General features: G+C 37.7%; 1 protein-coding gene across 1 annotated transcript; it reads right to left on the bottom strand.

The window, feature by feature from the left end:
• On the bottom strand, positions 1–26,635 carry LOC139969421 (uncharacterized protein KIAA0930 homolog). Its single transcript, XM_071974368.1, has 9 exons — positions 26,497–26,635; positions 22,801–22,952; positions 21,183–21,287; positions 20,130–20,306; positions 18,919–19,059; positions 17,528–17,731; positions 16,494–16,767; positions 15,796–15,942; positions 1–13,231 (listed from the first exon to the last, which is right to left on the bottom strand). Exons 1-9 carry the CDS (start codon positions 26,597–26,599, stop codon positions 13,194–13,196), a joined length of 1,341 nt encoding a protein of 446 aa, XP_071830469.1. The 5' UTR covers positions 26,600–26,635; the 3' UTR covers positions 1–13,193.
• Between the last annotated feature and the right edge of the window lie 637 nt (positions 26,636–27,272).

Below are 27,272 nucleotides of genomic sequence, written 5' to 3' on the forward strand. Positions count from 1 at the left end.
AATCATTCTCTTGTATATTTCAGGGAGTTCCTTGAGAATTATTTCTCCCTAATGTTGAGACCACCGAATCAACAAACCAACCAAAATGACAAATTGATCTATAACATTCCTATGTCAAGAATCATTACAATGAAGAGACAAATGATGCTGGGATGATATAGAAGGTCGGGATGTATAAACATTTGAAATTCTCATCGTTGAGAAACACACTAACATATTATGTCTATCTATAGGAGTACTAGGTATACAGGTAGTATAGATGAACCATTGAAAATGAACTTACGTACCACCACCCACGACCTCCCCACACCTCCACCCTACCTCACCCCCAACAACATAACAAGGCACTGATCAGCCTCTCAGTGCTCCTACAGGCATTATTGAGCTTTGATTTTGCTAAACACACTAACATATTAAATCTATCTATAGGAGTATTAGGTATACAGGTAGTATGGATGAACCATTGACAATGAACTTAATTATGTACCACCACCCATGACCTCCCCACACCCCCACCCCACCCCCCCTACAACATAACTCTGATCAGCCTCTCTGTTATTACCAAAGATCTTACCAAGACAGCCACTTTGTATTTCAGAGAAGCCTTTAAAGGAAGATGTGAAACTGTTGACCTAGGAGACCAGAATGTGGGGAGGATGGGGTGGGGGTGGGGGGATGGGTGAAAGCCTTGTATTTTGCCTGTAAATCAAGTAGGCATCCTTTAAAGGGAGGCATATTGCAACAAATTTCAGATATCATTGCATGGACACTTTGTCCAAAACTTTTGATTTATCAAGGTATCACATGCAAGATGATATCTGAACCATCTGAATTTTATCCTGTGGTTCAATCTTTTATAATTATCCTATCCTCATGCTATCTTTTACCTATAGGTCAGTGAATATCTTATGCTTTGCTGTGTGAGATAACCATGCAGAAACATGAATTATCTGATGGCTTTTCTTACATTGCAAAGCCAAGACTCTCTTTTTTAGTCTATCTTGAAAAGTTCTCAAACAGCAGCAGTTGACATCAATCATTTTCTGATGCTATCAAACTTCATTTATCTACTTTTTTATCACTCCCAGGGCTTCCCATAACCTGTCACAGTATAAAAGTGTTATGAGTACTTAACAGTATGAATGTACATGAAGATTTCAGAAGTCATACAATATGTTAATAATATTCTGTATATAATTATAGTATAAAGTTGACTTTGAGCATCAACATTTCATACAGTTCTCCGTTGTGACAGACGTACATTGTAAAAGCACGCAAGATGTATACAAACACTGTCTGACTGATGATACCATATTATATTATATTATATATATATATCATATTATAAGCAATCAAGAGAGATAATTAACCAGAGCTTATGAAACCCAACTTTTGAATTGTTACAAATAAACATAAATATTTGGATGAAGGGATGTTTTGCTTAAATTCTGGTGCTAATGTTACATATTTTGCTGTATCCTTTTGATCCCAAATGATGTTGAACAAGCATTGTCCAAAATTAAACAGAAAATACCACAAGAAACAGTGGAAAGCAGGGCAAAAATTGGGGAATGTCTACGAATATCAATCAGAATGACTACTGTATAGTTGATATTGCATCCTTCAGATTGGAAACATACCCAGAGCTTATAAGCATTTCTACCAAAAAATTATAAAGCCAGAAGGCTTTGGTGATTCCTTACCACATTAAATAACATATGAGAACATTTCATGTCAACTGTGTGCATACAATTTGATACTTAAAAAGAATGAATCCCCATGCCAAGTGTGAAGTTCATATAAGGTTTACTTTTTCAGACTTCAACTTGCTTACAGAGTTATTAAATTTGACCTCTGTTGACCTCAAATGATCTTTGAACTCTACGGAGAAGATTTGAGGGAGTTAAGTATTATTTTGGGAGGTTATCAGAATTTTGACCTGGAGAGAAACCAATAGGGTTCTTGTACTTAATAAGGTGGATCCAAGTTCATCAAAGCATTACTTTATGAGTTATCCTGTTACAAAGTTTCAGAATTTGACCTCAAATGACCTTTAGACTTTGCAGACAAAACAGAGACTGTACCACGGAACGTGGTGGGATCCACATACCCAGGTATGAATGTCATCTTAAGTTCACTTTTTGAGTTATAGTGTTTACAAGGTTTTCACAGTTGGCGCCCAAATGACCTTTGACCTCTGCTGAAACAAGTTTGTTCTGTATTCAACAAGGTGGATTCATCTACCTAAGATGAATTTCATCCACCATGTGTTATGTAGTTTGTTCAGTTATTGTATTTACAAAGCCAAGCAAGGAAGCAAACATATATATTTAGCACAAATCATGGTTTAGCTAGCTAGGAAGGGAAAGGTGTGTCTAGCATGTTTCTAGCATCTCAAAATTTGAGGGGCAGCATCATGTCCTTCAAGAGGGACGTTTCACTACTGACATTTTACTACTAGAGAAAACAGCTCACTCTGTTGACAAATGTTCCGTTTAATACCATGTTCCAAGGTTTTATCTTGCTTGTAATTTCCTTTTTCTCAGTGGCAGACTACATCATTTTTAAAGTTTTGATTTGCATATTCATGAATATGATAATGACCAGATTAATGCATAATTATGAAAGTTATGTGAATATGACTCCAACCCGGAGAAGTGGCGCTCCATTACAGCGGACTATGTGGATTGGCCTGAGGCCCTCATGTCATTGTATTTATAAGTGGGCCTGTGAGGCCCTCATGTAATTGTATTTATAAGTGGGCCTGCGAGGCCCTCATGTCATTGTATTTATAAGGGTGGGCCTGTGAGGCCCTCATGTCATTGTATTTATAAGTAGGCCTGTGAGGCCCTCATGTCATTGTGATTATAAGAGTGGGCCTGTGAGGCCCTCAAATCATTGTATTTATGATAGTGGGATCTGTGACGTACTACCTACAGAACTGTAAATATAATATATACTGAATCCGGAAACGAGAGAAAAGCAAACTCTTGAAAACCCTCTTCGTGAATTTATTTCTGTCCTACTCATCCCACGCAAGACTGACAAAAGACCTGGGCATACTCAGAGCCGCCCCTGGGCACACTCAGGGCCACCCCTGGGCGCCTTGCCACAGTATGCAATGAAAGTTTTGTATATATCTACGTATTGACGTCTGTAACAGGCTTCACTGATGCTTTTAAGACATCTTTTGTGAAATTATTGCACCAAATTAACACTATATTTTGTGATTTATTAACAAGACACAACCGTCTGCTAACATCAATAAATATAAATGAGAAATTTTAAGAACTCATGTGGATGTATGTAAAACTTGAAAACAGGCAATACTGCTGTTTTAACACTTTTGATTACATGTTGCTATCTTTAATTAATGAGACCATCACACACTCCTTGCCAGATATGCAAAAGTGGTATTAACCATATGCAAAGACCTTGAAAAAACACTCTGAAGGTTCCCCACCCCCCCCCCCCCAGAAAGATGGAGGTTTGCATGGAATTCTTGTTCTGACAATATTTTAAACAACAACACGACAAGTGTAGTTTCCACAGAATTATGCAATCGAATGATGCTTAATTTTGTTTCCCTCTGTAAGTCCAGTTGTTTCTTGGTTATGTTTTGTAGCAAGGGTTACCATATATATACAGCTTTGGACGAAGGGTGGGGAGATTGCATCCTGGGGTGAGGAGCCTACTATGACAAGGGGAATGTGAAGAAAAGTTTTGGACTTTAAAGAGGGGTACATACCACATGGTGGCATAGTTACAGCTTTATATGCCAGTTTAGTTCAGTGTAAAATTTCCAACAAATTCCAATTTTTTTCCAACTTTCTAGGAAAAAGTCATTAATTAGCATAGTTTTTTAGCCAACTATGATTAACTATTAAAATAAGTTCACCCAACTTCTTATGGTCTACCAGTGTTATTTGTTTTTGACTTTTCTTTTGTGGCAGGGGGGGGAGCTCTATATTTAAGTTTGTGCATTGTAAAAATTGATATTTTTGGGCATCCAAGACCTTTGGAAAAATCGTGTTTTACCAGCGGGACAATACATTTTTGTTGCAAAAACGGGACAATTCCGTTAAATCTGGACACATGTTAACCCCATATTTTTATCAGGAATGGAAGCACTTCTTCTGAGATTGAGCGGCAAGGATGACGTTGTTTTGATAAGTCTTAAATCACACGAAAGACTGCCCACACATAAAGACTAAATATAAACCAAGACTGAAGAAAAATAACCCCCAAAAACATCTATGGCAGACCAAATAGCATGACACAACTTAAGACAACAATAACAATAATAAAGCTATCATTTCAGTATTAATACAAATGGTGCATACATTCATTTCTTAAGCGTGTGGAAGACTTGGTCAAGTAAAAGCATATCTAAACTAAAACAAGAGCTCAATATATCATACAATCTTATACATTATACACTATATGGGAGTGAGCAGATTAGAGAAGTTTCCTCTCCACACATCCCCCCACCTGCCTACACTCTTCATTGCCAACATGAAACACAGACACCAAATTGTGTACTTTCGAGAGCCTTTAATAATTATATTTTAAAATTTTTTTTAAAAATTGTCTGGAAGAAGGCTTGGAAGGTGTGAAACCCTCTAAAGTGGGTTATACAGGAATGAAAGTATAACTTGCTCAACTGATCCTACACAAAAGGGGGAAAAAGGGGTTCCTTTAACTGTTTTACATTACTACAAACACAAATTATACAAAGAATTCTCATTGCAGTTAGGAGTCATAATATACAATGATACTAAATGAAGAGGCCCCCTATGACACAAACTCCTGAGCAGATCACCCCCCCCCCTCAGCTCCAGAGATATATAGAAAACAAATAACCATCAGCATGTGGTAGAATCTGAAATGGCTCAACCATTAATAGTTTGCATTTTGGGTACTGCATAATACTTAACCATTAAAGTATTTTATAACATTTTCACATCTAGAGTCTGATGTTATTTGTTGCAAAGAAAGAACTAGGAATGAATATCACATGTATGATAAAAAAACATCATAAAAGTTTACCTTCTCCGACCCGGTGAAGTTTCATAGCGTAACTAAATTTTTTTATTGGATCTCCTAATGGCTTCAGTGGGCCCAATTTACGATGGACATCTGTTAGGGACGTGTTTTTTTTATGGGGCAAACTTAATGCATCTGGTAGATGTACAAAATGAATCATTCATGAGGTCCGAGTAAAATATTCAACTCCTTGATCAGCTTAGGTTTGGAACCATCAATATGATGCAAAATATGAGAGGAATATTTTTCTCTAGTAAGCTCCAGCAGTTTTATTACCAAAGTTGTAAGAAGTAAATTCACTGACCCTCATTTCAGAAATATTTACCACCTTTGATAATTGCCTAGATATTCTTTATGAGGTTTGGGCAAGGAGGGCAAGGAGTTTTAACTTAAAAACAAAAGGGGAGGGGGGGAGGCATTTGAGGCTTCTTTTATTCTTTGCAAAATCTGCTTAAGGTTTACTAAAAAAGTTCACCATTTGGTTTACTTTCTTCACAGAATATCTGTATAATGACTGATGGTGAAGGAAAGACCAGAGTTTGGCGATTCCAACAGAAAAGGAAAAGCAGAACAAAATAATAATTGAACCCATGGCTCAAGTAACCCACCCAGGTACAGATTGGTCACAATAGTTCACTGGCTTGGAATTGGTGACTCGCAGCTTCGGAGGTGCGGAAGGTGCATAAGGATTAGGCACCGATACACTCTTCTTCCTGGATGCAAATGACCTAGTTTAATCTGAGGTATTCAAATGCACAGCTTCTTTCTGTTAGGATACAGGGTTAAGCTGCTGATGTCATGGTTTAAAGTTTAAGCCCCCTTAAAAGTAAGGTGGCTCATAAGATTTGTACATATATAGGTTTGGTTTGTCAACATCTGTGAACAGTTCTGTACACTGCTTCACGGATCTGTACAGTGTCAACTGGTTACCATGACAGTATACACTGACAGATTGCTAAAATGACAAGATCCATTAATGCAACTGTAATTGAGAACATTTTTTCTATAAATCAACAGATTAACTTTGAACATTTTATGCCAGTGATAAGAACTACCTCTCATGTAAGACCCTACACCTTTTTGCAAACTTTTAAGGTTCGCTTTGTAACCAAATAATTAACAAAACAATTTAACCAGAAGAAAATTTTGTTCTTTCATGCATCAGATAATTTTTTATGTTAATACGTAACAGATCATTTTTTCATAAGTGATTTAGGTCTAGAGCTTGAAGTTTTAACACAACCAAGCTCTTTCGTCATAACATGGAAAATTGTTGACAGCCCAACACTGAATTTGACTACAACTGATAATGATTTCCACAGCTGAATTCAAAAATAAACAATAAAAGTTTTAAGAATTAATACATTTCTAATGCATATTCAATACATTGCTGATATAAATGCTCTTTACACTGTCACCCTATTGCACATTACTTCCATAGACATACAGTCTTCCACAGCTGTTGGAAAGGTGCGCTAAAATACCAAGCAAAATCCCAACAAATTCAACAAATAATTCGAAAAGATTGTCACATGACTTCAGTTTAACCTGTTATTATGTCGAAACGTGGACAAGTTTTTTTACTGAAGAAAATTAATTACCCAACAAGCTGCAACTTTGTGAAGAACTTTCTTCTCATATAACTCTATGATGATACTATCAGCCTGCACCTCCAATTAGACAAATACAAAAGTTAATATCCAATATACCAAATAAATACTGTAATGTGAATGTCAAATGTGTCATAGTATAACATGCACTTCATTGCAACACACCATAGTGAGATTTCCTCAAACCATATTTAAACATCACAAATGTGATTTAACCTTTTAATTAATAAATTCATTGACTAATGAATGATAAAACTAACCGTTACCAATGATTTCCAGGACAGTTACAACAGTATTTGTGGGTTTGATTATTATATTTTCCAGTCCACATGGCAGCTTTCCAAATGTCTTTCATATCTGAGGTATTAATTAAACAACGCTTGTGTCTGTCTTTAGACACCAAAGGTATTGTCTCGAATAAAAACCGAGCAAACAGCCTCGTTTCATTGTTTACATCTATTACAATTATTTCAAGATCGGTTTTCTTCATTTTCACAGGCAACTCCTAAGACTGACTCAACCATGAAGCATTCTTGAGAATCAAGAGGTAGTACTTAACATTGACAGGTGGCAAGTAGACTATATGAATATATATTTTATTATAGTATCTAGATCCCCTTTCTTCACCATTATTCCACTTATCACCAGATTCACTCAAGGTCCAGGTTTTTCTTTTCAGCCAGCCAGAAAAAGGCACAATTAACTTGTAGATAACCTCAAAATGTGGTTTTGTTCCTTATTCGTACTACTTAGGATACGCTAGATACCTCTGCTAAGAAAGCCTGGTATGTTGGGATAGATAGGCCGAGACTGCTCAGTCTTGATGTTTTGAAAGCAAGATTTTAATTATCTGTCGTGACATTAACGCAACAAAATACGAGAGCATGTTACATTCTAGTGTACGAAAGCTAGTGTGACGAAAGCATTATGTTATGGATGCATCCAGCCACAACAACATATCCAAATAGATGTATTTGCCACGTTGTAAGGAATTGGAAAGACAACTACTTGAAACCCATCTACAGCTAACTGATGCTGAACTGATACATTTCTTAAAAGCATTAAAACTGCTGCGTCCAAACTTTAAACTACACTTTATCAAAATTGAAGAAAATGAAAAAAAAAAGAAAAAAAAAAGAAGATTGCACAAGTCATAGACAATATTCATACACTTGATAAATAACTAAAATATCAGAAGTTTGCATTCAACATATGAAAACATTGCATAAAATTATGATAAGATTTACATTCCTTTAAGACCAAGCAGTTGAACAACTAATAAATTAAACTTTCTACATAATAAAGCACAGTCAGAAGCTATTAAACCGCTCTTGCACAACAAAAATAAATTTGCATATTATATGAATAAACATGAAACATGTCATTCATTTCATTTATTAATGAAACGTATTGAAAAATTCTCCATCTACTACTGGTGAGTCTCTTTGGAAGGACCAGAACCTAGAAATAAACAAGTTCGGAGACACACCAGGTGGGGTTTACCATGCATATATTTGAATACACGCATACTCAGGGCCTTGTGTGGGGGTCTCCTGCTTGGCCCACAGGTTATAGCTTTGGCCTAATGGTACAAGGCCAAATTTTTAATAGTGGTCCGGATGATTTAGGTGACCAAATTTCCGTTTGGAGAAACAAGTAATGCGATAAAATCTTACATTTCACATTGATCTTGGAAACCATGCAGCTATCCTGTTCGGGACAATCATGATGGAATGGCCAGGTTGTCACAGAAACAAGATCTTTTTCGCATTACTGATGTTGGACCAACCAAGTTTACTCTTTTTGACAACCATGAAAGAAAGTCCAGATCCTCTGAGACACAACCAGAGAGATCCTGAACATCAGCCCTGCAGTCCTTATTTCAAAATGGCGCATGGTGCTAGTAAATCTGGGTAAAAGGCTTCTACTGTCATCTTCCAATAGGTTATTCAGCAACAAAGTAAATCTTCCTTTCAGATTGGAAATGCTAAGGGTATCCTCCATTATTTCTTCATATCATTCCCAAAAAACAATAACATCGACCTTAAGCAGCCTCAGAGTCATTCAGTCTCTGTCGATGATTTGTTGCTATCTAACACACTATCATTAAACATAATACTAGCTGCTACAAAACAACAGATCAAATATCAGCTACATGTAAACATGACTGATTTATAGCAAAACTAAACTTACATAGCAGATGTTTATCTGATCTGAGAGAGTTGGGTGCAGAGCAACACAATTCAAACATTATAGTCCGTAAGAAGTTCCCTGGCCAACGTTCGAACACACTACGAACATACCTCAGAGTGTCTTGTACTACGTATAAAATGTCGACTGATAAATAATAATCCACAGATGAAGTACATTCCTTGTTGGATCTTATGCTCTTGGAGAAAATGCAACAACAAGCAAGGCCATGTCACTATTAGACTTATTACGACAATGCTAGTGTATATCATACTTCAATGGGAGCCATGTTTGAGGCATGTCCCGAGTGGACTTATTACAGCAATACTAGTGTATATAATACTTAATGGAGCCATGTTTGAGCCATGTCCCGACTGGACTTATTACAGCAATGCTAGTGTATATAATACTTCATGGAGCCATGTTTGAGCCATGTCCGGACTGGACTTATTACAGCAATGCTAGTGTATATAATACTTAATGGAGCCATGTTTGAGCCATGTCCCGAGTGGACTTATTACAGCAATACTAGTGTATATAATACTTAATGGAGCCATGTTTGAGCCATGTCCCGACTGGACTTATTACAGCAATGCTAGTGTATATAATACTTAATGGAGCCATGTTTGAGCCATGTCTCGACTGGACTTATTACAGCAATGCTAGTGTATATAATACTTCATGGAGCCATGTTTGAGCCATGTCCCGAGTGGACTTATTACAGCAATACTAGTGTATATAATACTTAATGGAGCCATGTTTGAGCCATGTCCCGACTGGACTTATTACAGCAATGCTAGTGTATATAATACTTAATGGAGCCATGTTTGAGCCATGTCTCGACTGGACTTATTACAGCAATGCTAGTGTATATAATACTTCATGGAGCCATGTTTGAGCCATGTCCCGACTGGACTTATTACAGCAATGCTAGTGTATATAATACTTAATGGAGCCATGTTTGAGCCATGTCTCGACTGGACTTATTACAGCAATGCTAGTGTATATAATACTTCATGGAGCCATGTTTGAGCCATGTCCCGACTGGACTTATTACAGCAATGCTAGTGTATATAATACTTAATGGAGCCATGTTTGAGCCATGTCTCGACTGGACTTATTACAGCAATGCTAGTGTATATAATACTTCATGGAGCCATGTTTGAGCCATGTCCCGACTGGACTTATTACAGCAATGCTAGTGTATATAATACTTCATGGAGCCATGTTTGAGCCATGTCCGGACTGGACTTATTACAGCAATGCTAGTGTATAGCAAACTTCAATGGAAGCCACGTCTCAAAGAATTTACACACATGGAATTTTACTTTTATTCTGCATGTTGAATCCTAGTGCAAATTTGCCCACAATGCTGTATTTTAAACCCATCCAATGTCTGACTTTAATCTCATATGCACACTTTACAATTTTATCTAATTTTTTTATCTTATTTGTGACAGAAATTTCAGTGAGTCATGTCTGGTACACATTTTAATCTAATTTTTCACTACCTGTTAAATTAAAGGTTTCACATCTCAAGGATTAACATATTTTTTTTTTATGGGTTCAAGGATATGCAACTACCATATTAGCCCCAAAAGGCAAAACCAATACATAGTAAAGTCCCTTAGCAGCAATGACCCACTAAAACCTACATGACCTGCAAGTTAACAAGGTGTTCATAATTATAATTGTTCCTGCAAGGCAGAAGAACTCCAAACATTAATTTAATTCATGGAACAAACTTGACTGACTGTTAATGTAGACAGAAAACCAAGTTATCCCATTTTGAGATGGCAAGGTTCGATGCCATATTTATTTCTAAAGTTTCAGTTTTGCGGAGCCACAGGCATAAAAGTCAAGTCTACACCTGTGGCAAGGAATTAGACTTTCAGATTGATTTCCCACAGCCTTCGTTATCCCAGCATATGCACAATTATGCACAATGCGAGAAAGGAAGATCAGAATCGTATAGACTCTTTAATCCGTCAGGCGGGCCGCATAATTGGCAACAGCCAACCCTCTTACTCATCAAGTTATACCCATCTACTCCAACAGAAATTAGACATAATTTTGGATGATGCCGACCACCCACTGCACGGACAATTTCAGAATGCAGTGATTCCTCCGAGCGGGAGGATGAGGCTGCCGACAGCCAAAACCAATCGTCACCTTTCCTCATTCGTCCCACAGTGCATCAGAATCCATAATCAAAATTACAATCGCTAGTGTTCTTGCCCTGTGGTTACACCTTCACTGTTTTTGTCATACTTAGTCTTGCCATTGTTGGACTTTGCAATTTTATTTTATTTTTGTTTTTATGTGAGTCAATTTCCATGTGCTGTATTTTAATGTTATATCCTATCTTATTTTGTACATCAAGCATTTAATTACCCGAAATGGGTTTAATAAAGTGAATCTTATCTTATTAAACATGCAGTTCTTGGTGAACAAAGGTGTTGATGTTTTTATTTTCAGAACATATTTTGATGTATTCCAAAAAAGCAAGGACTGGACATATAATTTGATATCATACTGCTATTGGTGAAAGTCAAACAAAGGCTTGACTGTTATGTAAAATAAAGAAACTAGTTATAAATGGTTGGCAAAGAAAAAATACACAAAACCCCAAAATTGTCTGTGATATTGAAGATAATTTCAAGAAGTTAGAACAAGTCACTCTCACAAGGTCTCATGTTCTGACAAGGGTATATAATTTTTTTTCTGGATAAAAGTACCATAGTTACTGTTGTCATTAGATGATTAAAGGTGATAATTAACTAAACTATAGGCAAGATTTTGGCTTCATTTATAGATATCATTACGACAAACCTGCTATCTCCTATGTAGTAGATAATTTAACCCATTTTATGGGTTTTTTTGTCTTAGAATGATTTATTACATGCTGTCAGTTTCTTAAAACAGTAGTCATAACTTGTACAAAGTATAAGCAGTCAAATGCTCTGTCTTACAAGCCTAATAAAAAAATGAATAAAAAACTTTACGACATGTTTCACATCAATCTGTGGTTGTATAAAATTGGAGGGGTTTATGAAATTTGTAAAATGTTCACAATATAATTTACACCACGTTAATATTATCATCAAACAGAAGCATGCCACGTCAGCTAAGCCGATGCTACATAGCGATATTTCCCCGCAAGAAAAAACTTGTTGAGCACATTCTCAATGGGTAATTACAGACAGGACCTTATATTTATTACACTGGGAGTAAGTAGACAGTGTACACAAAAGAACTACATCTACCTAAACCATCAACAGACTCACTCAGTGTGTCCTTTTAGCTGGCAATCAGCCATGAATATGCATAGACAATGCATTAATCACTTGGTTCTCAAACTTATTTTCACCACAACACACGTTTTGAAGGCTAAACCACCCAATCTTTACAGAAGAAGGAAGAACAACAAGTTCAAATTGTACAGATGGACAAATTGCGCTGACATTTTGAAATTGAGATCGTAAGACGTGATTGGTTTGAGAGAGGATTTGACCAACAATGATCCATTCATTCAAAGATGTTAAAGGATAAGCTGTCACAGTTTCAATGCAACCATTAAAAGTAGACACAAATTTGGGTTGCAACCCACTGTTTGAAAACAGGCATTTATCCACTCTTGCACTAAGGTTGTATCTTCTGTCAAGAATAGGACAATACAAAGTCAAACTCAACACTAACAAAGCTTAGCCCTGAACGCTTTGACTTACTATTGAAAACCCAGCAAAATTCACAAGTTTCTGCCTCTCCGGTAGAATTTGCAAAGAACTGTACTTATTTATGCCATCGGCAAATGTCAGATTATCATCTTTAATGATTGCATTTGAAGCCAGGAGATTAGGTTGCTCTCCACCAATCAAATAGACTGAACAGAGAAATACTGAATACTTATGAATATTTATCTCATCGACAAACTCAAATCTTCAATGGACTTATACACTTTTTCAAAACCTTCTCGGGGTAAAATATACCTCCCCTTGGGGGAGATCAAAAGACTCGAAAACCAACTCTGAAATGAGACAACTCATTTAGGTGAGTCTTTTTCGACTATTGGAATGTTGGCTTCCCATAACAGTGCAATACTTTGCTCTACTTACTCACAAATGACAGATTTATAGATGTTAACTGTTATAGAAAACAGTTTCTAACAGTGAATCATATATATTAAACCATCAACAAACTCAACAGCACTCTTCACTGGTTGCCATCCCTGATGATTGCAGCACTTTGAAAGCAGCATCATGAATATGCATCGATAGCACTGAATATGCATAAACCCATCATTATTGTAGAGTACCTGAGAATGGGGTTTGAGTACTGGACAAGGTTTCAGCTCAAGATTGGTTTTCTTCTAACTTCAAGGACATCTGTAAAATAGAATGGAATGACAGGAGAAAATGACACAATTGTAGAAAACGAGTCTGTTAAGAAGTGAATCGCATACTGGTAATGGTGGTGTGTGGTAATGCCACAAAACTACATAGTGTGGAAAAGTATTCACTAAAAAATAAAAAGGAGTGATATATTAGCATAAGGTATGGACAGAAATAAAGTACCAGGAATTCCGCAGGAACGAAATGAGGTAAGCCTCCAAAGATATGCAAATGAGACAGTAAACATTACATAAAACATGGGACATAAAACCTGTATTGGATTTAACAGCATTGGATACAATAATTAGGAACACCTAAATATCTGTATCACAAAGATATCTCAGTGGGAATGAAGGATATCCAATGGGGCTCTCCAGCACTTCTAAAGACGGCGCTGTCGTATTGGTCCAACTGTGGCATTTGTATGCATTTCTACAGACGGCGCTGTCGTATTGGACCAATTGTGGCATTTGTACGCATTTCTACAGACGGTGCTGTCGTATTGGTCCAATTGTGGCATTTCTACGGACGGTGCTGTCGTATTGGTTCAACTGTGTGGCATTTGTACGCATTTCTACAGACGGCGCTGTCGTATTGGACCAATTGTGGCATTTGTACGCATTTCTACAGATGGTGCTGTCGTATTGGTCCAATTGTGGCATTTGTACGCATTTCTACGGACGGCTCTGTCGTATTGGTTCAACTGTGTGGCATTAGTACGCATTTCTACAGATGGTGCTGTCGTATTCTGGTCCAATTGTGTGGCATTTGTACGCATTTCTACAGACGGCGCTGTCGTATTAGACCAATTGTGGCATTTGTATGCATTTCTACAGACGGTGCTGTCGTATTGGTCCAATTGTGGCATTTGTATGCATTTCTACAGACGGTGCTGTCGTATTGGTCCAATTGTGGCATTTGTACGCATTTCTACAGACGGTGCTGTCGTATTGGTTCAACTGTGTGGCATTTGTACGCATTTCTACGGACGGCGCTGTCGTATTGGTTCAACTGTGTGGCATCAGTACGCAACTGTGTGGTATTAGTAAGCATTTCTACAGATGGTGCTGTCGTATTCTGGTCCAATTGTGTGGCATTTGTACGCATTTCTACAGACGGTGCTGTCGTATTGGTCCAATTGTGGCATTTCTACGGACGGTGCTGTCGTATTGGTTCAACTGTGTGGCATTTGTACGCATTTCTACAGACGGCGCTGTCGTATTGGACCAATTGTGGCATTTGTACGCATTTCTACAGATGGTGCTGTCGTATTGGTCCAATTGTGGCATTTGTACGCATTTCTACGGACGGCTCTGTCGTATTGGTTCAACTGTGTGGCATTAGTACGCATTTCTACAGATGGTGCTGTCGTATTCTGGTCCAATTGTGTGGCATTTGTACGCATTTCTACAGACGGCGCTGTCGTATTAGACCAATTGTGGCATTTGTATGCATTTCTACAGACGGTGCTGTCGTATTGGTCCAATTGTGGCATTTGTATGCATTTCTACAGACGGTGCTGTCGTATTGGTCCAATTGTGGCATTTGTACGCATTTCTACAGACGGTGCTGTCGTATTGGTTCAACTGTGTGGCATTTGTACGCATTTCTACGGACGGCGCTGTCGTATTGGTTCAACTGTGTGGCATCAGTACGCAACTGTGTGGCATTAGTAAGCATTTCTACAGATGGTGCTGTCGTATTCTGGTCCAATTGTGTGGCATTTGTACGCATTTCTACAGACGGCGCTGTCGTATTGGTCCAACTGTGTAGCATTTATACAGACAGCGCTGTCGTATTGGTTCAATTGTGTGGCATTTATACAGACAGCGCTGTCGTATTGGTCCAACTGTGTGGCATTTCTACAGACGGCGCTGTCGTATTGGTCCAACTGTGTAGCATTTATACAGACAGCGCTGTCGTATTGGTCCAACTGTGTGGCATTTCTACAGACGGCGCTGTCGTATTGGTCCAACTGTGTAGCATTTCTATAGACGGCAATGTCGTATTGGTTCAATTGCGTGCATTTGTATGCATTTCTACAGACGTCGCTGTTGTATTGGTTAAACTGTGTGGCATTTGTACTGTTCACAGATCCGTGTATCAAAGTAACACGATCGTGTTTCAGCATCCAAACACGCCAGATGAAGTTGCATACTGAAGTGCCGAGAGATTGACTAGTTCAAGGTTCCACTTGTGCAGCTTGGATGAACGAAAGAGGTGCTTCAGAAAACACAACACTGACTGAAGTGCTTTGAACAATATGTCCGTCATGTAACTATATCGAGAGTATTTTTCAAACGATCACTCCTACATGAATTACGAATAAAGTTGTATATACTACTAGCGATCAACTACCGGTAGCTTTATGATCTGCTGTCAGAGACCGCAACTTGTCAGGTTCTGCCGAGCTTCATAGGACCGATATGAGCAGCGCACTCTCCTTCACTTTGGACATGGCTGGAGAACCTAACTATGGGTGTATATAATTTAACTAGGTCAGATTTGAAGTTACAAGCTAATTACTTTCAAGCTTAACTGGAGTATAATTTACTCACCACCTATAATTCTGTGCCAGGGTAGAGTGACGTATGTTAGATAGACATTGAGTGCTGTGTCTTCTGTGGAACGATACTTCCACCTCAGTAGAGCACTGGACGTTCTTCGAAATAAACGCTGCCTCCAGCTAGAATCTGGAGAACCATCTGGTCAGAAAGAAAAACCCACAAAGTCTAGGTGATGAAGATTCTTACAAAGTGACAATCAATCTTCACAGAAATGTGACTAAGAGTATATATATATATACTTTTGATCAATGCTCCAGCAATTTTAAGATTGCTTTCTTTTACTTCTGGCATCAAAAGAATGAAAAATATTGTTTCTATTATATCTCTCATTAATCCTCAGACTGGTGAGTGCGCGTTTAAAACCATGAGTATGAGCACAAGGTCCGGAGTACCAGTACAAGACCATGAGTACAAGTACTTTAGATTTGCTTTCTCTGAGAACATTTACAAAACCATGAGTACAAATACAAGCATTGGAATATATTCAAGTACAAGGACAGACAAATAAAGCCCAGAACCAAACCCGTCTGTTTCTTGTTTGTAAGATACTACAACTCAAACTTGAGAACAACCAATTTCTCATCATCTCAATATCAAAATATTGACATCTGTCTCTCAGTCAATCCTTCTTGTCTTATGGGGGTGGGATAGGGTGGGGGTGGGGTGAGGGGGTTCTTTTCCTGACTCACCTCCCTCTGTGTCTGACTGGGCTCTTAAGTCTTCCTGACTAGTTCTATGGTTTCCTGCATATTCCTGTAAACCATCCGTGTAAGATCTGTGGAGGGGCGATCCCGTTGCCGAGTACCTTCGCACCTGATAAATGGTGTCCTTGTTAGATTTATGGACAGGCGAGCCACCTTGTGATTTGGAGGTCTCTGTGTAGGGTTTGTGACACGGTGAATCCGGTGTAAAGTAAAACCGCCGTGGACTACCGCTGGAATCGGGAGTCGTAGCCCTAGAGGACTGAAGAAAACCAGAATGAAAACATTTCATGGCTCCTTGCTGCTGTTCATTAGTTCCATTCATAGGGAAGTTTCTAAGAAAGCCCTAATACAACAACAGCAATTCATGCACACAAACGTTTGTTACCAAAGTAATGCTAAGCCCTGCCCTCTCATAAATTTGTATCATATCAATTGCAACATACAGCATGTGTATAGGCTATCTGCCAATATCATCATACCAAGTTTGACGAAATTCCAACTAATAGTAGCCAAGTTATTGCAATTTGGAGTTTTTCACGTTTGACCCAATGACCTCATTAATATTCATGATATGAGCACCAAAATCAATTGGGTTCATCTACTCACTATGGGCCACCCACCCACTAAGTATGGTAATGATCGGTCATTCCCTTGTTGAGTTATCATGCATACAAGCTAAAGCGTCACACACACACACATACACACGCCAACCTGAATACATAGGTTCCTTTGCTTTTAGCAAGGAACCAAAAAGGCCAAGGAAAGAGTTTTAACACGTCTTTACGTTGTTGATCAAGCTCAGTCCTAAAGAATGTTTTTTTGTCATATTTTCACCACAGAGTAGATTCTCTGCAAATGAGTTCATTTAATACCTGTGAGTTGTACCTTTTGTCTTACCTCTGGTTTATTGCACACAAAAAGGACTTGTGTCAAGGAAACAGCTCAAAACAGGAATTTGGGGATGTTTAATTTTAATCTGTCGGTGTGTTTACAACAGAACCCCAACGTATATTACTTACCTCTCTACTACCATGGTCTTCATTCCGCCCAACGTACTCCCCATCATCAAAACTACTCTCGTGTGAGGGTGCATTTTGTCGCACTGCCACTTCAGCGTAACCCTTGCTCTCGGGGCCACGCATCCTGATGAATTCTAAACGACTTCTACCTTCCTGGTACAGACCCATGGACATTTTACGAGCTACCTTACTGGTCACACTTGCCTGTTGAAAAGACGCAAAACAGATCATGTGATGAAACATAAAGAAAACTTGAGTCAAAGTCAAATGTGTGTGTGTGACTGAAGTCATATCAAACTGAAACACATTTCTAGTTATTATAAACTTTGACTACAAAGCAATATTTATTTATGCCAACAGCAAAACATGATTTGTAATTTATATGCAGGAACATCACAGCATGGAAATTACTTCAGCTGGTTGTTAACGTATGAAATCAAAAGAGCTGTAGGATAGCACTGTTCCATCAAACTTACACTTTAGAGAACAAAAGTGAAGAAGGAAACCCAAAATATCCTTTTCCTTTTTGGCTTTAAGTGGCTTTCAATTTTATGAAAGTGCAATGTCAGGTCAATTTTTCAGAATCCATCTATTAATTTCTGAACAGTTTCAGTTTAGTAGTGATTGGCGAAAACACAAAAGGGCTTCATTACAGGCTCGTTAATTAAGGGTGGAAATCCTGTCAATAAGTAAGTAGTAGTAGTACAAACTGGACATCTTTGCACTTTTTTGTTTGTTAGGGTAAACTGTCAGGAGTTAAGTCATTCATTTCCTGCAATGTTTAAAATCAAACCTGATAAAGTATCTTTTGATGGGGAGGGTTAAGAAGAAGGGGAGGGTCAATGGGAGGGGCAAGGGGAAGAGTAGGGGCAAGGGGGAAGAGGAGGCTCAGGGGATGAGGAGGGGCTAGGGGAAGGGAGATGGAGGTGGTCAAACAACTGTTTGAGTTGGTTCATTCTGGAATATCAAATATCATCAAATCCAAATATGAAATATCAAACCTGGAAAAGTATCTTTGATGGGGGAAGGGTCAAGGGGGAGGGTCAAGGGGGTTAAGCAACTGATTGAGTTGGTCATTCATGGCCTGCAATGGTACCAAACCTGGTAGGTATTGCTCTAAAGATAAGAATTGATCAAATTATGTCTATATCTTGTAATCAACTGGGTAGATTCTAACATTAAGATTGTGTTTGAAGGACATCAAAAGTTTATACTTTTTCTTCCCCACTTGGAACAAAATTTAATCTAGACATCACAAACTGCTTTGGTTAGGAGAATTAAATTTCACCAAATGTCCAATTATTCCCAAACTAATACAACCTGTCGCTTAATCATTTTCTCAAGATTAGCTGCCGGTATTTAGTAGGAGCTATTTAAGCAAATCTCGTTACCCTGTTCTCAAAAACTTTCTTCAAAGCATCGTATCTGACGGAACCGAGGAATGTAACGCTACGGAATGGACCCTGCTTCTCTGCTGCGACTAGCTCTACACAGAATAGTTGGCCCTCTTGAAGGTGAAAATTATCAAAAACCTGCAAATATGAAGTGGGGGGGGGGGGGGGGGAAAGAGAGATTCAATAGTTCTATGAGAAACAAATTGTTACTTCAAATGATGAACAAACCATTACTACAAAGATAGAATACGGTACATAGGATTCAACGTTATCAATTATACATTTTAAAAAGAAACTTTGAGTTGTAGTAGTCACTCATGCCGGCAAAAGTTTTATGATCAGACAGTATCCTTTCGCCTCCAAGTATATTTGAAACTGAAAGATGAAAGCAAGTACCAAGAACAAGTTTATTCGCAAAACAAAAGTACTGAGTACGGGTTTCCCTTTCATGTCCAGGGAATGATTTATCCTGTATCGCATCGCAAACTGCTACACAAGATGGTTAAGTTGCTATTATACAAGTGTACAGATGCATAGTAGTTTTCTACACTGGAACTACAGTATTCAATTAGAAAAAACTCATTTTGAGCTGGCAAAAGAGGAATGTCACAAAATGTCAACACTAAGTTTATTCCCTGATAACTTGATTCCACTTCTCACAAATCTTCTCCACTGTCATGAATAATGTCATATACCATCCAGAAGTTTGTATACATCCGACCACACAGGCACAGTTGGCCTATCTAGTTTATCACGTCGGTAAATAATGAAAAAAATAGCTTCAGCCTTGATCCTAATATGCAGAGTATGCATAGGTACATCGCCTACAAAATTGTGATACGTCTAGGACAAATGTTCACATTCGTCCTGAAAAAGCAACCGACATTAGACAGATTTTAGAAGACAAGTTGTGACATTAATGTGCAACGATTTTGAGAAGTTGTTTTTGTTGAGGTGAATTGATAATAATGGAATTACAAATGTAAAGGTAAACAACCTCATTTAGTTATAAATTAGGGGTACATTTTGTTGTTATATAGTAACATTGAAACATTTTTCGAACTATACTTTGTACTGATGTCAAGACGTCTACAATAAATACCCTTCAACTAAATTCTTGAAATACACTTCAGAAATCTGTGACCCATCATTCAGTACTTCAAAACATAATTTCCTTTTGTCTCCATATGACTGTTTTTTTGACTCACCTCTTCAAAATTATCGATCATAAAAAAGATGAAAGGATACGCCATGTGAGATACTTCAGCCTTTCTGTCCATCTGACGTCTGGACGGACTCGCGTAGACTTGCTGAGAGTACTTCCGTAAGACAGTCAGCGTGCCCTCCTCTTTAATGCAGACGCCACAAGTTAAAGTATATGTGTACTATAATGTACAAAAACAAGATATAACAAAAGTGATGTTAGTACACGAATATATATATATGTATATATATATGTATATATATATGTATATATATATATATATATATGTATATATATATATGTATATATATATGTGTATATATATATATATATATATATTAAAAACAAAATTTGTTTGTTCACTGTGCATTGTATTGTCATGTATTTGTCATTTGTTCTTCAGATGAATTTCATGTTGCATCGTTGACCTGTTCCATCGTTTCATATTATTTACACCTGTAACTCATGAATTAGTCGCCAGTCGGAGATTACAATTGAACTCACGACATTGAAGGTGGAAGTGGTTTTGTTGTTTGTCTTAGCAACAATGTCACTATGCAGCTGTACGGTTTGGAATCATGAAATAGCTTACATGGAAAGGCTACGATCCGATCACATTACAATTTTGGGAGAAAGAGTGAGTTAGGGTGTAACATGACACTATTGATACAAGATCATGAGATGAGTTTTGTTTCATATTTTTATTTAAAGTTGCTTCTTTTCAAATATGTAGATTTTTCTTCTGTTTTTCATTCAAAAGGCAACATGTTTTTACCAGTAATTTTTCCATTTTAATCTGCTAACCTCTCTCAAATGCTATTAATTCAAATATTTTCAGTCCAACCATGGCCAATATGCATGTCTCAAATGTTTCCCAGGTTGCATCTTGCACCTGTTTGCTTCAGTTCAAAATGTGCCAACTTCAGATGTTAAAATCTCAACAACAAAATTGGATGTGGAACTGATTGTAAATATTAACAAGAGCTTTAAAATAAATTTCTTCTGTTACAGGTCACCAGGATAAATTCACCAGTAAACTGTTTAATAAAAGGTTTACCTGTTGTAGTATTAGATTCAAGTAAACGGTTTCTTCCCAATCGACAGTTGGTTCCCCGAGGCTTGGCAAATTTTTGGAATCTCTTCGGAAGACTTCTAGGTGAGGCTGCCCAAAATCAACAATGTAGAAAACAGTGCATTCAAACCATGGATCAAGCATGCCTAAAGGTATGCTGTATTGGCCCCAAATATGCCAGATATTCAAATATGGTCACCATTTGGTCAAAATGTTTTAACTGTATTTATTACCACCCTGCATGAAATTCACCTCACTGGTACACTCAGTCATCTTGTGTGTTCATTTAGAACGTCTGAGACCAATTTGGAGAGTAAAGACTTCCTGGAAAGTACTTGAAAACTTCTAGCAAATTTAGCATGCTATAATTGGGGGCCTATAGAGACTTCCTTTTAAATGTGGTCATTTCGAATTATAAGATATTTTAATAAACTGAAAAAATAAAGAGATGGATCTCATATCTACAGTACTAGCAAAGTTTGTACTTGAGCTTCTTTGTTTTGCAGTGATAGCACACCAGATGTCTAAAACATTGATTGGTAAGCACACTGTGCTTCTCAAAGTGAATAGTAGCCTTACTGTAGCCTACACAAGTCTTACTGTACATGTATAGTTTTAGTCTGTCAATCTACAGAGCTAAAATTTGACCAGCATAGTACAGTTTACATTGAACACACCTCCATTAACTTTTGGTTGTAGAACATTGTTTAGTGAACATCTTCTGTGGATGCAACAAGCCTCACTCGCCATAGCAACAACACAACTTTGGCCCACAGCCACCACAATTACAATTATACAGTATAGGATATCATCTGCCATATTACATACACCCACACAGTACACATGTAAACACACATACAATACTGTAAACACACACAATACTTTAATTTCTCCTGTCTCCCTGCTTGCACTGGAATGTTGTTTTTTATTTTATTTTATTTATAAATATATTTTATTATTATCATGTACACATGTAAATAATAATAATACAAGCATGGAGTTTTTCATAACAACTCCCTGCTACAAGTAGTAGTTGTTCTTTCTTATATGTTTGTGTACGATTTATTTAAATGCCTGGTTCTATCACTAGTCTCTTGCCCGGGTTGCCCTTCTTTGAAAATCTTATTTACGATGACTGCAACTTGACCGATACTCATCGTTTATGGTTTATCACAATTTCTAATCCTGCATCTAACCCTACGGACCTTCTAGTCAAACTAAGAAGCAGAATGAATGATATGAAAGCAAGAAACAGAACTTTTTCAGTCCTACCATATGTTAAAAACAATGCTGAAAAAAAGGTTAAGTTTTTTATTTGTAATCGAAACAACTCCCAAACTTGGGGCAAACTGTCTGAAATTACAACCACATGGCTGTGACTTTTCGTTAGTCCACTCAGTGGAAGTAATGGCTTGTTAAAGAATTAAAAAAAAAAGCAAAGCTAATATATAGGTTCAGGTGCTTACAAAGACTTTTTAATAGGAATAGATGATGGTACAGGGTGATGGTGTATAAGTGTGGGAACTAACACTGGTCTCTAGATACCATTGTTACTCAATTTAACCCTCCTTGATTTATGATTTCATTCAATACAAACACTTACCTGTATATCTAACCTTGGCCCCTTCGTTACCTGTCTGAAGACAAAGAAAAGCATGTCATCTCTAATTTCTTCCACTGTGTCTTCTAGGAAATGTTGAGCAAAAAGTCGAGCCCAAAAGCAATTCACTTCTAGTGGAATGTGCTCAAATCCATCTGTGACAAAATCATGAAATAATAATGATAATAATATAGAGACAATACAGCAACAATGTTCCTTTGTGGTAATGTATACAAAAAGTATTTAAGTTAGTTACGATTAGATACACATGTATGCAACTATATCATCCCAGACTCATGACTGACAATGTGACACATGATCCTCTATGGGAAGACCTAAGGTACAAGTTTACACCTTATATGTCACTTTTCATGGAAAAAAGACAGTAAAATGAGTGCTGATAATGTTTCTAGAGCTATTATGGCTTTCAAGGTATTCCCCTTTAAATATACTGTATATTTGAGCGAGTTCCTCCTTACAGAAGGATCTAAAATACATACATACAGTACATACATTACAATTTAAGCTAAATCTCCGGAATGCTAGAAAGCATGAATGTGATTACTTAGATAATTTGGGGGGAAGGTGGGGTGGGATTGCAGGGTATGTACAGTACAGTGACAGTATCCCATGTTGAATTCTTGTTTCAGAATCATAGAAAAGGCCATTAAAAATGTATTTACACATTCTGCTGCCATGTACTTTCATTAAACATCGCAAGATGTGTAGATTTGAGAAAACGTGATTTAGATATACAGGGTCTAAGACAGTGGCGGAGCGTCCATATAGTCAGGGGGGGGGGAATGCCCCCCCTGACAGACTCAAATAGACTGCTGGCGCCTTTTTCAGCTTTGCCACTTTTTACTTATTCGCCATTATTGGCTTTTTTATTGCACTCTCATCTACCTATTGACATTTGTCACATTTTCTTGGTGTAATTTTCTGACAAAATGCTCTAACGGCTGTCTTTATTTTATCGGCACTTCCCTTGTACGAAGCTATTTCCAAGAACTGTACAGGGTTTTCAATCTATTTTTAGACGATACGCCACGCGCAGTGGCTGAAATAGTAATAAACACCAAACTTTAAGTCGGCATGCAGTGTACGTTAAACGCCGCTCCATGATCAGTGTGTTGATTAGTGCAGTAGGTTACAACAGGCATTGTGTCAGGGCTAGGAAAATATGAGCACTCACAAAGATACCACAGGGATTGTGCTTAAGCGCATGTACTTTCAACACCCATATAAACTTCCGAACTGTCACAAATGGCGATGACACCTATTTATTCGATTATCTGCAAATTACTGTAGCAAGGCCCGGAAAGGGTAATTTCCGGCGATCTAGGGAGTATCTTTTCTCAAAAAATTCCTGTACGCTCCGGCCAACCTGTGGTGGCGCTCCGCTTATATAGTGTCAAAAGCGCCCCTACAAACCATTCTTGCCCTCCCCCCCCCAGACCAATACCCCTAGCTCCGCCACTGGTCTAAGACTAGGCTTAAGAAGGTGGATTTGTTTCATGCTATATACTAATTATGACAAATTTTAATCTCTTCTTCAGAAAAAGCTCAGTAAATAAGAAAAGATTATGGATCATTACAAGAATATGAATAACATGAGCTCTGATAAAATTTCAATCAAATTCCAACTGGAAGTGAGGGGGATGCAACTGTAACAGCTGCTATCCAATGGCCAAATAAAACAAAATTTGCAATGTCATGAGTACAAGTAAAGAAATGCAAAATTCTTAATCTCACTTCTCTCCAACCCCCAACCTTCCCTCCCCCACCAAAGAAAAAAAGAAGTAAAATCATGTGAACCAGGTCAAGTTAAAGGAATTGTCTGGTGGAAGATTTTGATACATTGTCCTTGTAGTTATTATTTTTCTCTTTCTAACCATGTAAAAATTGTCCCCATTCGACATTTTCTTCTTGTAGAAATCTGGTTTTCAAATTCACCAGTTTCTCACCAAAAGTACCGTTTGTTCAAACGCTTCAATATGGTGTTTGACGTAGTGCTTGCAGATAGGCAAAACAGGCGACTTGAAGTTAGCACTCCCAATTCCGCAGCAAATTAACTCACGTGTAAGCACATTGAATTGCCTCATATATATAACGTACATACTCGCGAACGTATATACTACGATGCTCAGTTGGTGTACTTGTATAGCGTTACACATAGTACACTCACACTCAAACCACAGTTCATTAACTGTTCTTCGAACTCGCTGAAATAAAATTCACGGATAAAATTAACAGTAAAAGGAAACTTATAAAGTATTCGTTAAACCGAAAGATGAAACTTGGCGGGATCGATGTCATCGCAGAACTGTCCGATTGTAAACGTTATAGTAGCCTATACACGTGAACATTCTTCGCGCTGGTGCTGGATACCGCGATGTATAAACAACGAAGAGCCTGCTGTTAAAACTTATCTTGTGTTACACAAAGACCACGAAACCACCGATCTACTAAATATATTGCGGCTTAAGGAGTTTTTTAAATCATATCTAATTTATAAGAAATTTCACCGGAAATTATTGAAGAAATTGATCGAATCGTTGTCAGAGCAGAATATAGCGCTGAAAAGCTTAGGCTTCGCAGAACTGTCCGATTGTCAACGTTTGAGTACAGCCTACATGCGAACATTTTTCGCGTTGGAGCTGGATAGCGCGATGTATAGCCTGAACAACTCAGAGTCTGCTGTTAAAATTTACCTTGTGTTCCACAAAGACCACGGAACCACCGCTCAAGTACATGGTGGCTTAAGGAGTTTTTGAAAACATCTAATTTTTAAGAAATTTCACCGGAAATTAAGGAAGAAATTTATCTGTATACACACGCTGTTTTTGTTGTGATTACCGTATAGGTACTGTGCGGAGGGTGGGTTATGACGCAATCTGCTATGGCAGAGCTGACGTCACGTATTGTACTGTTCAAATCATATTTGAAATGTCTATCCATAACGATTAAAAAATCGTTTCTCTGTCAAACGCAACATTAGCGTTCTCATACTTTGACAACGTGTTTGGAAAATTATTTACTATTTTTTAAGGTAACTTCTTTGGGCCACCAGACAATCCTTTTAAGGAATGCATGATTTAGTGCAGCCACTTTCTATCAGCAGTTTTAGCCAACTACACTAGATATGCAAACAAAACAAGTTGACACACAACTCTGGGATAACTTCTCTTCTACAAATAATTTACATAAATGCTCAGTTCTAAAGAATTAAAATGTTTTGTCTTTTGTAGGAATATCCTGCAACCAGCAGTTCAACAAAATATTTAAAGCTAATCATGGCTATCAATCTGGTGTAAAGTATTACGCATAAATCTGACAAGCTCAATGTTTTAGTGATGTTTATTTTCCTTCTAATGCAAAGACTGGTTGGCAGTTCTGTTACTACCGAATATAACATTCAGTGTACAATGTCTAAATCTAGGCTGACCTAACTATTGTAGTGTGATTACGACGAACATGATTTTCAAGTTACATGTTTAACATGACTACTCGAGTAAAGTGCATATCCCAAGATTTTTTCCTAACATAAATAAACGCTAAATACCATTGGGCCTAGTCATGTGTTAGGTGTTACTGATAGACCTATTTAGCATGTTCCCTAACTAGCTAACTACATTCTTGTGTGACCAACGAACCAGATCAACATCGTGATTACTAGAAAGTCAAGCAGGCAAATACCTTCCGTTTGCTCAACTGGATGCACCTTGCCACGCTCCTGCATTATCTCAGTAACCATTTTCCTGAACAAACTCTGACGTCCGTCTAGGCTGGCTGCTGCCATTTTCTCACAGCAGCCTCATTGAAGGTAGCAGCCACTAAGAGCTTGTTATAACCAGTGTTACCAGCGACAGTTGACGAAAAAACGCTAGATTGGCGAAAATAAAACCCCAAACGCGCTGTATACTTAAATGTGTAATGATCAGAAAAATGATTTTTTTTTCTTCAAAATCGATTAAATTTAGTTATGGAGCCTACTAGGATGTCCGGTTAACACCACATTAAATTAGACAGGTTCATCTTTCACGTGGTATACCTCTACTATCGGTAACAAAAATGATTTCTTGACCAAAAGTGACCTTAAAGTTTTAACCCCGATACGGACATCTCTAAACGCGCTGTATATACGTAGTGTGTAATGATCAGAAAAATGGTTAATTTTTATTTTTTTCAAAATCGATTAATTTTAGTTATGGAGCCTACTGGCATGTCCGGTTAGCACCACATTGAAGTAGAAAAGTTCCTCTTTTACGTGGTATACCTCTACTATCGGTAACAAAAATGATTTCTTGACCAAAAGTGACCTTAAAGTTTTAACCCCGATACGGACATCTCTAAACGCGCTGTATATACGTAGTGTGTAATGATCAGATAAATGGTTAATTTTTTTTTTTTCAAAATAGATTAACTTTAGTTATGGAGCCTACTGGCATGTCCGGTTAGCACCACATTGAAGT

The sequence above is a fragment of the Apostichopus japonicus genome, chromosome 7 (genome assembly GCF_037975245.1).
Source record: "Apostichopus japonicus isolate 1M-3 chromosome 7, ASM3797524v1, whole genome shotgun sequence".
Classification (NCBI taxonomy): Eukaryota; Metazoa; Echinodermata; class Holothuroidea; order Aspidochirotida; family Stichopodidae; genus Apostichopus; species Apostichopus japonicus.